At 40.2% G+C, this 15,123-nt stretch overlaps 2 protein-coding genes across 4 annotated transcripts; both read right to left on the bottom strand.

Moving 5' to 3' along the window:
- Positions 1–1,594: 1,594 nt before the first annotated feature.
- LOC109892574 (non-POU domain-containing octamer-binding protein-like) lies at positions 1,595–6,231 on the bottom strand. Its single transcript, XM_020485213.2, has 10 exons — positions 6,076–6,231; positions 5,273–5,399; positions 4,987–5,180; positions 3,697–3,998; positions 3,495–3,590; positions 3,157–3,353; positions 2,743–2,930; positions 2,492–2,513; positions 2,281–2,381; positions 1,595–2,085 (listed from the first exon to the last, which is right to left on the bottom strand). Exons 2-10 carry the CDS (start codon positions 5,397–5,399, stop codon positions 1,981–1,983), a joined length of 1,332 nt encoding a protein of 443 aa, XP_020340802.1. The 5' UTR covers positions 6,076–6,231; the 3' UTR covers positions 1,595–1,980.
- A 2,908-nt stretch (positions 6,232–9,139) lies between these two features.
- Positions 9,140–14,843, bottom strand: zgc:113208 (uncharacterized). Of its 3 annotated transcripts, none has more exons than XM_020485215.2 (7): positions 14,706–14,833; positions 14,445–14,606; positions 14,056–14,211; positions 13,877–13,975; positions 13,692–13,762; positions 11,608–11,738; positions 9,140–11,491 (listed from the first exon to the last, which is right to left on the bottom strand). In XM_020485215.2, the coding sequence occupies exons 2-7, from the start codon at positions 14,572–14,574 to the stop codon at positions 11,257–11,259; spliced, it is 822 nt and encodes a 273-aa protein (XP_020340804.1). In that variant the 5' UTR covers positions 14,575–14,606; positions 14,706–14,833; the 3' UTR covers positions 9,140–11,256. The 3 variants fall into 3 exon arrangements, with proteins under 3 accessions (XP_020340804.1, XP_020340805.1, XP_020340803.1); XM_020485216.2 differs by having other exon boundaries at positions 14,764–14,786; XM_020485214.2 differs by having other exon boundaries at positions 14,445–14,843.
- Positions 14,844–15,123: the final 280 nt, after the last annotated feature.

A 15,123-nucleotide genomic window follows, 5' to 3' on the forward strand; every position in this document is an offset into this window, starting at 1 on the left:
TAAATGAAATTATACAACCCCCCCAAAATCCATTTTAATTCCAGGTTGTAAGGAAACAAAATAGGAAAAATGTCAAGGTGGGGGGGGGGTGAACACTTTCACAAGTCACTGTACTTCAAAATGATGTCCATCACTGATTGGTAATGGTCAAAACCTATTCCCTGCACTTGGAATGGACATTCCCGGAATATGGTCATGGAGCCAACAGAATACGGTAGCTTTTTGCTCCATCTTCAACAATGCAAAGTAGACTATAGGTTTTGGGCTAAATGCGATTATGTGTTTACAATTGTACATCTGATATTTTCATTCAGCAGCATCTTAGAGATGGGCTCCCGAGTGGCGCAGGGTCTAAGGCACTGCATCCCAGTGCAAGAGGCATCACTAGTCCCTGGTTTGAATACAGGCTGCACAATTGGCCCAGCGGCACCCGGGTTTGGCCGTCATTGTAAATAAGAATTTGTTCTTGCCTAGTTAAAGGTTACACATCCTAGTATTATCCACGAGTGCTTTTGAAGTGACACTTGACAGTGAGTTAGTGTTGTCCTTTAAGTGGCTTACTGTGGAGCTTCCCAAACTTTTTCCACTCATGAAATAGATGTGGCAGTCTATTGCCACAAGCACTGTCCCCTCTTGTTGGCCAATGTCTAATGCATGACTCAAGCATTACAGCAACAGGCTAAAAACTTTAGCTGACATGGGTTAGTTGATCTGGACATTTCTGACAAGTTCTAAATAATTCACGTTCTACAATGACAAGAGAAACTGCTGATGCATTACCTCATTTCAAAATCGACCACCTTGTATTGCATCGATGGGTAGAAACACTTAACTAAATTTATCAAATATACAGAATATTAGTGTTCTATTACTTCCCCTTTATCTACAGATAGACCAATGTGGTCCAAGCTTGAATTAGAATACATCCCAACTTTGAGATCTTGGATGGTTGCTTGTAGTAAACATGCAGGCTAAGTCTACACGTCAAGCTAACGAGAGACTGTCTCATTGCTAAATTAAGGTCTGCACTAAGCAGCATGCTGTGGGTTCAAGCCTAATGTCTTGCCACATTCCTGATGCCTTTGGAAACATGGAATACCTCATAGCTTGCTTTCCCCCCCCCCCCTCATTTAACAGCAACTATAAAAGAAAGGTATTACTGACAGACCTGAAGAATGTCAAATCAATAGGGAATTACCCTTTTGTTTTGATCTGTAAATAAATGTCAAGCGCAGTTTGTCAATGTGGTGAGTTGTAGACTAGCAAAAAGTTGAACTGTTAGACAAACACTTGAGTTAAATGGCAATAAGAGTAACACTATTTTACAGTACACCAACTTGTACATTAGACCATAGGAACAATGGTATGCTTCACTCAAATACCTTTATATCATATGATTTTCACTGATGTGTAGCAGTGCTTTAGTAAAAATCTAAATGCTTTAAAGACCAAGTCTTCAAATCATACTTGTAACTACATTATCCTCTTATGCATGTCTTCTATACAGTCGCTGAACCAGCCTTTTAAAGGAAAAGATAACATTCTAACACAGTTAACATGAACATTAAAACATGACAAAGTACCAAAAAAAACCTACATGGAATTAAGATTTTATTTAAAGCTGTTCAGAAAGGCTTAGAGAGAATGAGCGTGACAAATGTACTATTGCTATATAAAAGTACATTGTTTTGAGGAGTGGTGTAGTGGTATAAAAATAGGTGGGTAAACTGATCGCCGGTCAAGGTGAAAAAAGCAACACTCCACACATTTGCAATGCATTTGCGTTTACCCTCCACTACACCACTGGTTTTGAGGAAGTCTATACAGAAGCAGTATTCATCTGAAATACGAAAATGCCAACTTGACACTTAAAAAAAAGAAAATCCCCATACAATTTTTCACAGTACATAAAATGTAATAATCCATGTATGACTTAAAATATAGTACAGTTTGAAAAGTAAAAAAGTTTAATTGACCATTTTAGAACCTGCGACGCTTGTTGGCAAAGTCAGCAGGGCCTTGGCCAGGGCCTCTTGCGAAGCCAGGTTGGCCTCCTACGGGCATGGTGTCATTTCCTGCCCCCTGCTGGAGAAAACAGAAAATACATAACATGAGTGACAACCACAAATGAAAGCAAGTCTGTTGCAGCGGTATATTTACATGACACCAGAGGTGAAATGATCAAATACATTCTTGTTTATGTTCTCTTTGGCACAATAAATTAGTTCATCTTGGTATGTAAATATATGGTTTGTTATTCTAAGTGGTCTCTTATATTACCATTAAAGGGGGGTTCTCAGCAGGCATGTTGGCAGCTCCAGGGTTGGGCCCGCTGGGCTTTCCTTCAACACCACCCATTGAGTTTCTGTTCATTCCTTGACCTACACCAAACCAAGACAGACAGCACATCTGCAAACCAATGCAATATCTACTAGATATCAAGGGCACCATGTTAACTCAGTGAAGATCTGACCGCTAATGGAAAACTTACCTTGCATGTGCATCCGCATCTCCTGCTCCCACAAAAAGATAACACATTAGGTATTTCTTAAATCAGATACATTAAACAATATACAGCTTTCAGAATACACAACCAAAATTGTTTTTTTAGAGAATACTTGTCATTTTTCCGATCACTGACTACCAGTAACCACAAACAAAACAATTGTAAAGATGCTTAGAAACATTTTAGGCAACTTTCATTTCTGTGCATTTAAGCGGTGTCAAGAAGCAAAGACTCACATTTCCAGGGAAGTTCCCCTTGAAGCCTTCCTGCTGCCTCCTCATCCTCTCCTCAGTGTGCATCCTCATCTCCTCCTCCCTCCTGCGATGCTCCTCTTCCTGACGCAATTCCATCTGCTTCCTCTTCTGCATCTCCTGGTTATGGAGCTCCTCCATTCTCCTCAGCTCCTCCTGACGCCTCAGAAGGTCTATAATGAGATGAACACCCCATTTGTTAGTAACACAGTCAAAAGACCTAAAACATGAATCAATTGCTAACAGGACTACATTCAAGCGGTGTGGTATGCAATTGACCTCTAGGCTAAATCTGGCGGTAGGACACTTTTCCCATAAGACACCACGTTGTGTTCGTCGGTATCCTAAACTTTGTATTGATATGCGTCTTTAGAGTGGACCGAGACCATACATGCATACCTTGTCTCATCAGGACAACCTGGTGCTCATGTCTGGCTGCCTCCATCTCCTGTTCCAGCTTCTCCTGAGCCTCCTTTATGTTCCTGTCAACCTGCTCATACTGCTGCTTCTCCATCTCCAAAAGGGCCTTCCAGCGCATGGCATACTCATATTCAAATGTCCCTGGCTGAGCAAACCTTGGTGGATGCTCCCGCTCCCTGGCGGAGAGATTTTACATAAGAGAAACAGCTCAGTACGCAACATTTTCAAGTTATGGATTGTACCTCTTTTCAGCAGCAAAGTGTGAGATTGTTGTACGCACAGTTCTGACCAATGCATTCTGAGAAAGTATTACCCACTTGTGAAAAACTTGGTTTTTGTTTACAATCCTCTCTGGCAGTCCCTCATCTTCATCAAACTGCTCCATTGGTTCGACTGTTACTGGCCTGGGGAATCTGAAAGCAGAAAACAATCTGCATGACGACTTCTGCCATTTTGAAAACCTCACAACAAATGCATTTGTAACAACATGTTTTAATACATTTCCAGCATAATACTTACGCAGTCAATAGAAAGGCTCCATCTGCACACCTATCCAGAGCCTTCCTTGCTGCAGGCTTGGCTGTGTATTCCACAATCCCCTTTCCTGTGGGTCTCCCTCTATCATCCACTATAACTATGGCCCTTTCAATCTGGCCAAAGAAGGAGAAAGCCTCTTCCAGGAGCTCATTGGAAATGAACTGTGGCAAATTCTTCACAGCTAGAGCAGCACCATGTGTCGCAAACCGCACTCGCAACTGTCTGCCTCTAAATGAGGTTTCATCAAGTTCGGCTTTAGCAATCTCAGCCACTGTTTTTGTCTCCTGTTGGTAGAAAATTATCAAATTAGAACATTTCCAAATTTAGCACATAAATAGAAAGGTTGGCTATTGAGCAACAAAAACCAACACTTAGGGCAAAACAGACAGGGTTGGCTTAAGGCATCAGCATGCATTAGTTCGGCTAGCACCCAACCGAACTCAGCTTGCATACTGCCTTAAAAGACCTTGGCTTGAAAACTAGAAAAAAAGCTACAATAGCACCGTTTGTCTATTTTGACATGACATAGCCAGCATACACTTCCTCAAACGTCAGATATTTCATTTAACTAGGCAAGTCAGTTAAGAAGTAATTCTTATTTACAATGACGGCCTGCCCCGGACAAACCCTCCCTTAACCCAGGCGACGCTGGGCCAATTGTACAGCCCGGAATCGAACCAGGGTCTGTAGTGACACTTCTAGCACAGATGCAGTGCCTTAGACAGCTGCATCTAAGATGAGATTTTAGTCACGCAATTTCACATCTGTTTGCAGTATTTCTCAATGAAAAAATTAACATGAAAATGAGTTGTCTCTGGTTGAATGACAAAGACTATTGAAGCATCTCTACCACTGACCAATCAACAACAAAGGGGTGTAGACTTTGGCTTGCCTCCAGAAAAAAAAGTGTGCGTGCCAGAACAGCTGAAAACCCTCACGAAGTCTAAAAGGTCACAAAATGTTGTCATAAAATATGCACAAACTCTTCCCAACTGTTTCGGCTGGGAGGTCAGCCAGCCAGTCTGTTTTCCATATAATTTAGGATTGAGGAATATAACTTCCATCACTTGAATATGCTGCTGCGACAGAGTGGAAATTCCACCTGACCGGGGTGCGAACTCACAACCCTTCTCAACGTAACAACTCACACAAGGCACTGTCAATACCACTGACCTGGAAATGCCAAGGCAATTCTAAAGCCAGGGCGACAGCATTTATACATCTCAGTAAGGCAGTAGATACACTTGGTCATCCACTATACTAGCAACTTACCAGTCTAATGAATCCAAACCCTCTGTCCTTGTTGATGAAAATCTCAGCTGCCTTGCCATACTTGGAAAACAACTTCTCCACCTCCGCCTCCGTAACACCAGTTGGTAAATTTCCCACAAAGAGACGGCTACGCTGAGTGTAAGTCTTCTCTCCAGGTTTCCTGAAGTTCTGTAGATCTATGGTTATCCCAGCATCTACAGAGAAGCAAAATATTATAATCATCTAATACAGGAGGATTTAATTTCCTTCCAATACAGGGCTCAGGAGGCAATGAATCACATCTTACTTGGGCTCTCCTGCTCATCTGCATGCTGTCCATTGCTGTTATCTCCAGGTTTTTTCTGACTTTCCATCTGGTGTCTAGATGGGCCATGATTCTGCTGTTCACCACGGGGGCCCCAGTTTCCTTGCATCTAATAAAAAAGGGCAGTCATTAACACAATCACTACATTAATTATAGAGAACATACTCGGGTTAACTAGTTATGAAATAAAATAAAGATTCCAAAGCCAGATGAACGATATAACGTTAGTTAGCTACTGTAAGTGTTCAGTTAGTTAACGTTAACTGATCATTTCACCGTTTAAAATATTTTTGGTTAACGTTTAACAAGCAAATAGTATATGGTAAAGAGTGGCGTTTTGAGAGAACGTTACTATCCGCTAAGTAATGAAATGCGACATCGCTTTCTAGTTAGTTAAGTTGTCAAGATAGAGCAAAGCGACTACCTAACGCGTTAACGCTAACTAGCCGAATTTGAACGCCACCTAATTACCTAGCTAACTAGTTCAAGGCGTTCATTGCAGCTAGCAAACGAACATCGATGTTGAAACAATCAGTCAACGAACTAAAACGTAGTAGCACACGTTCGATAACTACCGATAGCTAGCGGCTAGCTACCTTATACATTTGGGAAGCGGGCTAGCAACAACTCCAGCTAGCTAAGCTAATCACCCTCACTCCTAGCTAACAATAGCCAGCTAGCACACTCGTTTTTTTCTAGCAAATTAATCCAACATATTGCTAACTAATATAAGATACTTCTCAGATGAAAGCACAATTTTTATATATCCAACCATTACTTCATACCTTTACCAAAATGAATGTTTGGGTCAATACGATTCCAACGCACGTAGCAGGGAAAATCGCTCTATACAAAGAACAGAGAATGGATTTCACAAACAACCTTGATAACGCATGAGAAAGTAGATTTGCTGACAGAGAGGAGGCGGATATCGTGAAGACATGCAGTGATTGGAACAATTGCCGTCAATTATATAGAGAACAAGATATCTAACAATCTGATTGGTGCATATTGTATTTGAACGTTCTTTGATTTTTGTCTGGAAATTACGTTTATAGTTTGTACGACGCTAAAGGGTAAGATAAATAGTAACTGTGTCTTTTGTAGGCACAAATAACTCCGCCATGATTTGTTGGAAAAAGCCTGAGGGAAATGAATGGGGTTTTGTGATAAACACCCATAATAAGGAATGTGGTAAACACAGGCTTAGCAGACTTTATACGTTTTGTCCTATGAGATAATCGTCATCAGCTAAAATAACTTTTTTTGTGAATTTTGACAAATTGATGTTATAAAAAAGCACATAAAGGCCTCATAATTCCAGTGGCGACCTGTCATTCAGGGAAGGTTTTGAGGCCTACCTTTTAAAAAATATATATTTTTGATAGCCTGTCTGGTGGAATTATTGTAATTAAAAGGAGAGACTTTTAGATTTCTTCAAAATAATCCAACTTTATTATTTCATTACTGCACTAATGGAGCTGGTCGGTAATCACCCCTGGAGGTGATCACTGACAACTCAACAAGCTGGTATGAGCCACAACATTTTATAGCGAAGTCCATCCTCCTTCTGTCTACATGACAAACAACAGATGTATGGAATGGGTTAAGATTTGTATGAAAGATACTTATAATTCACAGCAGACAGTATCTGCTGTAAAAACAGTTCTCATTGTGTAGAGACCAAGGCCCTGGAGTCCTCTCTCCCTGGTACCTTATAGAACAGAAACATTAAGTCATGCTCTGGAATGCAGTATCACCCAAAGACATCGTAAATCTTCCAGAGTCCCATCCTCAGTAGAACACACACAGATGAGCGTTCTAACAACACCTTATTCAAAACAACCATTTGATGCAATTACAACATTATAACATCATCTTGCAATGTTGCTCTTACACCTGTTTTGCATGTTATTTTGGCATTAATACATGCCACATATCAGTTTGCAAACAATGTAAAAATAAATAAATAATAATAATAGAGTTAATAAAGCCACATACAAACTTGATCTGCTATTCAGGGTGTGGTCCCGAGTCTGGGTTTAAGGTCTCTTTTCCAAGCTTTAAAAGGATACATATTCAACATTGGCCATGCTGTCAAACCAGCACGACATCTGCCACGCTCAAAACAAGTGGAAACTTGGGAACTGGGAAATCTGATCAACTGGAAATTCTGAGAGAAAAAAAACGAGTTCCGGCTGGGATAATACGTTTTGAACGGTCATCCAAGTCTGGAATTCTGGCCTCTTCCAAGAGCTCCAACCTGAAGATCACTGACATCATCATGATTCAATCTTGTTTTTTTCCAAGTTTCCAGTTGTCTTGAAAGCACCATAAATCCAGAGAATGCCAGACTTTGATGACAAAGTTTGACAAAATTTGCCCACGAAGGACCGCCGCACCACCTCCCTGTTCAAGTGAGCACATCACAACAAGGCAAGCCTAAAAATGTCTTTATGCTGCTGCATAAATGATGTAATTTACCCGGGAGATATATATACTGTAGCTAAGGAAGTAATATTAAGTGTATGTTGTGTAGTAAGCTGTTGTCCCTCACCCTAAAAATGTGGTAAATTTTCCCCTCTTAATTTGGCCTACTGTTCTCACTTGGCGGTGCACATGTAGCCTATAGCCTGTTTAGAGAAATGTCACCATCAAATATTGTAAGAGCTTTCATTGTCTGCTTAAATACCCCCTTTATTTTTCATATGGTTCTGACTTGGTTTACAGGGAGAATATGGTAATAACGGCCCATGTTCAGTTCTGTCGCTGGACATTTCAAAAGTGCTGAACAAATAGTTACATTGACTACGTCCGTCCTAGCTCACTCATTGACTTAACCAAAATAACAGATGGCCTCTTATCCACTCGTTGTCTCCTTATGCCATAGTTTGTACAGCTCAATTGTCAGTAGAAACCACTTTTGTTTAAACAAGTCAGCAATATCAGCTATATTTTTTTTAAAGGCAGTAAATTAGGCTGAAGGAACTGTTTCGCTGCCAAACAAGGCTTTGCTGATAGCCAGGGCCCAGTTTCAGAAAGCGGGTTTAGTGACAGAGTTAGTTGACCCAGAGTTGAAGGAAACTCTGGGTTTTCGGTTTGACAAAGCCAGTTCAGCATAACTCTGAGTCAGTTACTATGGCAACATACTCCGTGAAGCTAACCTGCTCGCTGGCAGGTTTTCTTCAACTAACCCAGAGTTTCTCCTCCTCTTTAGCTAAAGCCTGCAGACTGAAGGAGGTGTCAGACATGGCGTGTCCTTTTCTTGAAGAGCCAGTTGATATTGAAGCACAAATACTCCACAGAAATCTCCTTTGGGAGAGGGTAATCAGAACCCGCTTGGATGTTTAATCATTCCAGGTCTACAGGTGTAGACTTTACAGTGAAATGCTTACTTACAGGCTCTAACCAATAGTGCAAAAAACATGTATTAGGTGAACAATAGGTATGTAAAGAAATAAAACAGTAAAAAGACATATACAGTATGTCATATACATATACTGTAGTGAGGATACATACAGACACCGGTTAGTCAGGCTGATTGAGGTAGTATGTACATATAGATATGGTTAAAGTGAATATATGATGAACAGAGAGTAGCAGTAGCGTAAAAGAGGGGGGTGGTGGGTGGGACACAATGCAGATAGATCATTCATCTTCACAATATTTTCAGCCCTTATATCGTTCATACGACACATCGTGGACATGCTCTCAGTTTGGGAAACAAATTATTTGTGTTGCACTTAGTTTTTTTGCGAATATATGGTAATGTTTACTGTACACTTTTGTGGTGTTCCCAAGTCACAGACCCATAAGACTCATCAAAGAAGAATTCCACAGAATTGCAGGTATCAGTCTCAGCATTTATTTATTTATTTAGTATGAAGCTTTGAGACTTGAAGCACTAATCACTTAATTTGATACATTTTAGGGTTTCCAGGTGTGATAAGCTGCATAGATGGCACTCATATTCCTATCACAGCTCCTTCAGTAACTGAAGGAGAGTATGTGAATAGGAAGTACTTCCACAGCATTAATGTGCAGGTAGGCCTAAATAGTAGCCTTTAGCATTCCAAATGAAAGATACTTTACAATACAGTTACTGTATCTAATTACTGTTCTGCACTGTGAAGATCATATGTGATGCAGCCCACATCATCAGCATGGTGGAAGCAAAGTGGCCTGGGTTTGTACATGACTCGCACATTTTTCGACTCACACAGTAGGACACAGCGTTGTACGAGATCTCCAGTTTCTTGGCAATTTCTCAAATGAAATAGCCTTTATTTCTCAGAACATGAATAGACTGACGAGTTTCAGAAGAAAGTTATTTGTTTCTAGCCATTTTCAGCCTGTAATCAAACCCACAAATGTTGATGCTCCAGATACTCAACTAGTCTAAAGAAGGCCAGTTGTATTGCTTCTTTAATCAGGACAAGTTTCAGCTGTGCTAAAGTAATTGCAAAAGGGTTTTCTAATGATCAATTAGCCTTTAAAATGAGAAACTTGGATTAGCTAACACAACATGCCATTGGAACACAGGAGTGATGGTTGATGATAATGGGCCTCTGTACGCCTATGTAGATATTCCATTTTAAAAAATCTGCCATTTCCAGCTACAATAGTCATTTACAACATTAACAATGTCTATACTATTTCTGATAAATTTGGACAAATATTTTGCTTATCTTTCAAAAACAAGGACATTTCTAAGTGACCCTAAACTTAACGGTAGTGTATACTCATATTCTGCATACGAATTCATTAATATTTCTAACTCCACTAGGGAGAAGTAGGAGGTTCGAGCCCTTTTTTCTCCTGTTGCCATGATGAATCATGTTATCTGCGTTCCATTGATGAGGGCTTTTAATCAACTCATGCACATGCTTTACTCTGGGTTAACATAACTCAGAGTTGATTTAACTAATTGTTATCACCTGTTCTGAAACCAAAAAACGCAGAGTTTGAGAGCTCAGAGTTAGTCAACCCAGAGTTCAGGTTTAAACTCAGTTTGTTAAACCTGCTTTCTGAAACAGGGCCCAGGTGTAGCAGTGGTAAGGTGTTGGGACTGTTGTTGAGACAGCTTAAAGTAGGGTTTGTCACCGTTATAGTGCAATGAATGTATTGTTTAATGTTGTGTAGTGGCTTTGCTGGCATGCATTAAAACATTTTTTTCAATTGTTTGCCCCACCAAGATTTTCATGCTGAAATCGCTGCATAATTCATAAAGGATTTGTATGTTAACTCAAATGTACTTATAAAGCCCTTTTTACATAACTGCTATTATATCACAGAACAAAATGTATAACATCGCCAATGTAATGAAACAGCAGGGAGCAGGTCTCGAACCCTCGACCTTTGAGCCCGAGGTCCGGCGCGCTATCGACTGTGCTGCAAAAGCATGCTCAGTCAGTTATCCTCAGACCGTATTTTTTAGCTTTTATTCCAAAACCCTATACTTTCTTCCCTTAGAGATGGCTGAACAAACCAGAGGAAACTAATTTCTGGGTTTTAGGACTACAAGCTGGTGAGCTCATATTATTTTTGCAGCGCACAATACCCACTTCATAAGAGGTGAAAGACGCATGAGAATAACAATTAGACAGAAGCTCCAAGAAAGGGAGTTAGGTATCTCTATTTTTTTTTAAAGTCGAATTAAAGTTAAACATTGCATTTACAGTATCAAAAATACCACAAACACACGTTTGCAAATAAAACAGTCAAACTCATGCACTTATTTCTGTACCCCCGTGTAGGCTGGTGGCAGGAGCTATAGGAGGATGGGATCATTGTTATGGCTGGAATTAAATAAATGGAATGGAATCGAAATGTCGTTTCCATATGTTTGATCCGTTTGTTTTTTTCCCATTTAAATTCCTTCCAGCCATTACAATGAGCCCGTCCTATAGCTCCACCCACCAGCCTCCCTACTGTACCCGTATAATTAATACAAGCAGGGTGCACGGTTATTTTGGCTTAACCCTCTTGGCACCCTCCTTGTAGTCCTCCTTGGTCAGTCGGTACCCCCAGTGCTGTAATGTCTGTCTGACCACAGGAGAGATTGTTGGGTTGTCAAAGCCACAGCCTGACCGGACTACTTTGGTTATCAGATTATTTCTCCACCGGCCTTTTACCCCAGCACACTTTGCCCATCGCCCGATCTGACGCTCATCATCCTTAGTACGCCGACCATGGTAAAACCTGTAGGGAATTTACATTTCAGAGTAAGATTCTGAGGAAGAAGACACTAATGTAAGAGACTAGAAAGGAGCCTTGTTATACCCAGTCTGAATGTACTGTATATATTCTGCAAATACCTGCAGTACCACTGAAACCACCCATAGGGATCCTGGGTTACAATCCATCCACTGCTTTCCCACATTTCTAGACTGCCTCCACACTTCACTTTGTATGTGTTTACACTGTCTCTGTATGTTGATGAGGCCACCTGTATAGGGAAACACATAATGCATTATTTATTATAAGCAGTGTGAGCCTGGCTTTGTAATGTCTTATTAGTAGGGATGCCCGATATATCGGTGGACATATCAGAATCGGACGATATTAGCTAAAATTTCCAACATCGGTATCGGCCCGATGTCTAGTTTAATGCCGATGTGGAAAACCGATGTCAAAGCTGAAGTGCATGCCTATATAACGTGGCGTAATGATGCCACGTAAAATTTTGCGCTACATGTGCAACACAGCATTCCTAATCTAGCCCACAATGTCTGCTGTGTGGATCGAGCAGTCAACAAGTCAAGCAGTCATTTGAAAGAGTAAGAACATTTCAGCGAGACAACTCAAAGGTGAAATCCATTAACGCCAAGATAATGGAATTCATTGCCCTTGACAATCAACCGTTCTCTGTCGTGGGTGATGTTGGATTTTTCGCGACTGGTCGAGCACCGGGACACACTACCAAGTGCACTATTTTTCGGATTTTGACCTACCGGAGTTACACAGTAATACACTAATGTTTTCTGGGTGTCACTGAGTAGACTGATACCCCATGTCATTCATCCACAATCCATAGGGAAGGCTGTACAGTGAAATAAGTATGCCCTCAATGCAATTCTAAAGTATAATACATCCAGTGTGATTTCAAACTATTTTTGATTTTATATAACATTCCAACCTCGTTTAGCATGATCTATTCAATTATGGCATAATTCTACTATTTGTATTCATTTGCATCACTGTCAATGACATACTTTTATTTTGAAGGCTAACTGCAAAGTCCACTATTGTGGCTAATCCTTATTGTGGCTAGCTTCACATAGATGGGTCCGACCACCATTAATCAAATAAGAACTGTCTTATAAATTAGGGTTATTTTAGATGATGACAGCTAGCTATATAGTTAGCTAGCTAACTATAGCTACTGAAACAGATTGTTGTTTTGCTATGTTTTTGGGGAAGAACATTGCTTGCATACATGAGCTACCTAGCTTTTTTGTTAATGACCAGCACTGTAGGTGCGCAAGACAACTTCACCAGCATCATAGCATACGTATCGATGAATCGTTGTGACATATGAAATACGAGTGATAGTGTAATCGATGTGTAATAACTACGTAAAAAATGTATGAACACGTTAAATTATGTGACGTGCAGTCATATTCAGGTCCTGATTAGTCAAATAGTGTTATTTGACTTGTATCTTTTTGACACACAAAGACCCAAACGGCATTCCATAGAAATCCTGGCTCAGAATGAAACGACTGAATAAATAAACAACGAAACAGCACAGCAAGTAAGTGAAAGAAATAGGTTTCGATTATGTTTTACTGGTAAATGCCAACAAAATAACTTTTTGGTCAGTTTGCAAACCCTTATTTAACTAGGCAAGTCAGTTAAGAATTCTTATTTACAATGATGGCCTACTCGGGACGACGCTGGGCCAATTGTGCGCCGCCCTATGGGACTCCCAATCATCGCTGGATGTGATACAGCCTGGATTCAAACCAGGGACTGTAGTGAAGCCTCCTGCACTGAGATGCAGCGCCTTAGAGGGCTGCGTCCATGTGTGTGTGTTAACTATTTAACTGTACTAGAATGCTTAAAAAGGCAGCTAAAACTTTAAATTATCGGATATCGGTATCCGTTTTTTTGGGGGGGCAAGGAAAATATCGGTGCATATATTTCAGCAAATTTCCAAATGACTCAAAATGTCTAACTTCGTCAGGATCATTATGAGATCATAACAACATTGGTGGGCATGCTTATGGCAAGTCTTATAATGCTTTATTTTTGCATTATACCAATCAGCTTGAATTGTTCGGTCTTGTTTGGGTGTCTCTATTACAATGCATGTGTTCATAGGTGTTTTATCATTAATTTAGTTTGGTAGGCCTAAACACAGTCAGTGTGTAGAGTAGGTTTGGCTTCGTATAATCACCTGTGTGGGAATGTTCAAACCTTTCAGCCAATCCTCAGGGAGCTCTTTCCATTCATCTTTGCAATTGTGTTCTATGATGAAAGAAACAAAAAAAGTGTGATTAGTAAATTGGTTAACCTACATTAGTAATCACATCATAACATCCAAAGTAATGATTATAGATGTGTGTGGGATAGGCTACTCACTTGTGACACTTGAGTATATTGGTCTGAAGTAGGTACCACCAAAGCTGCCAGCTTGAAGTACTTCTTTTGGTGACATGTTAGGTTGGAACTGTGGGAAGTCTAAGAAAAATTACTTGTCACCGAGCCTTCTGTGAAATGAATGTCAGTGTGTTAAAACAGAGTTGCATATGTAGGCATACCTTTAAAAACAAGTTGTCCTTTGTCATTCTTTGAAACCTCTAGGCATCCATCCCGGATCATCTTCTGGCTTGCATCTTTAGAACTTAGAGAAACTTCTGAGCTACCCAAGAATGTGTGTTTTTTCTTGCTTGAGTCCTTCTCTATTTTAGTATTTTCTGTGGGAAAGTAAAATTATTTTTAGGTGGCTAACGTATTTTTTTTTTTTTCTACCATTTGCCGTGTTCAAGAGGATCAAATCCGCAATGTATCGTGGTTAAATTGTAACTGACTGACTAATAATGAGTCGTTATTTATGATGAAAAGTGATTTGTTGATAGTCGTTTTGATGCTCTGGAGCACGGCCATTTTCTATGCAGCCACGTTGTAATTACTCAAAACCGTGACTTACTCTTGTTCAGAGCTTTATTTGCGCTAGTCTTGCCACTATCCTTCGATTTCAGCTTTTTGCAGTCTGGAAGACTTGTCTCAGATGAGGAAGCTTTTCTTTTTGTAGAAGTTGTCCCGCTGCTTTTCTCCATGTTTCGTCTCGTTATGTTCCTTCCTGTAGGCCCTAGACAACGTTCAAATGAAATACATCGAAAACGATCAAGCATCGGAGTTGCACAACCCTAGCTACAATGGTTTTGTTGTGAAGAAGGTGGGACTCAACTGTATCCTCAGTATGAATGAATGGGGAAAAAATCGTGTTAAGTAACTGCGCATCTCACTGTTTATGTAATTCTACGGGTACGCCTGCTTTACAAGCCAGCGCACCCCGATCAAGGCTCCGTAGTCAGATGACGCGTTCCAATCAATGACATATTAACCCTGGATTGCTGATGCTATGTTTTGGCCATGGAGAGGCTTTGAAGGCGCCAAATTGGCACTCCTCAGAAAAGCAATCTTCCTTTGGAATGAATGGAATTCTAGAATGTTTCAAGGACAAAAATGATGTTTATTTACATATTTTTGTTGTTGTAGTGGGGACAGTAACATTAGTAGTTTCCAAAATTATGCTTTAAGGAAAATGTTTTTATATTTTTTGGTTCCAACCAATTACTTATATATATCTTAGAAAACTGACAGTT

This window comes from Oncorhynchus kisutch, linkage group LG6 (genome assembly GCF_002021735.2).
Source record: "Oncorhynchus kisutch isolate 150728-3 linkage group LG6, Okis_V2, whole genome shotgun sequence".
Classification (NCBI taxonomy): domain Eukaryota; kingdom Metazoa; phylum Chordata; class Actinopteri; order Salmoniformes; family Salmonidae; genus Oncorhynchus; species Oncorhynchus kisutch.

Excerpts from the sequence above, each read along its gene's own strand:
- LOC109892574 (XM_020485213.2), bottom strand. The coding sequence starts at position 5,399 with ATGCAAGGAAACTGGGGCCCCCGTGGTGAACAGCAGAATCATGGCCCA. Across the intron at positions 3,999-4,986 it reads GGTTTGGATTCATTAGACTG|GAGACAAAAACAGTGGCTGA; the intron begins GTAAGTTGCTAG and ends TTCTACCAACAG. Across the intron at positions 2,514-2,742 it reads AGGGGAACTTCCCTGGAAAT|GAGATGCGGATGCACATGCA; the intron begins GTGAGTCTTTGC and ends TTGTGGGAGCAG.
- zgc:113208 (XM_020485214.2), bottom strand. The coding sequence starts at position 14,649 with ATGCTTGATCGTTTTCGATGTATTTCATTTGAACGTTGTCTAGGGCCT. Across the intron at positions 13,976-14,055 it reads AGGACAACTTGTTTTTAAAG|ACTTCCCACAGTTCCAACCT; the intron begins GTATGCCTACAT and ends AATTTTTCTTAG. Across the intron at positions 11,739-13,691 it reads GTTTGAACATTCCCACACAG|GTGGCCTCATCAACATACAG; the intron begins GTGATTATACGA and ends TTCCCTATACAG.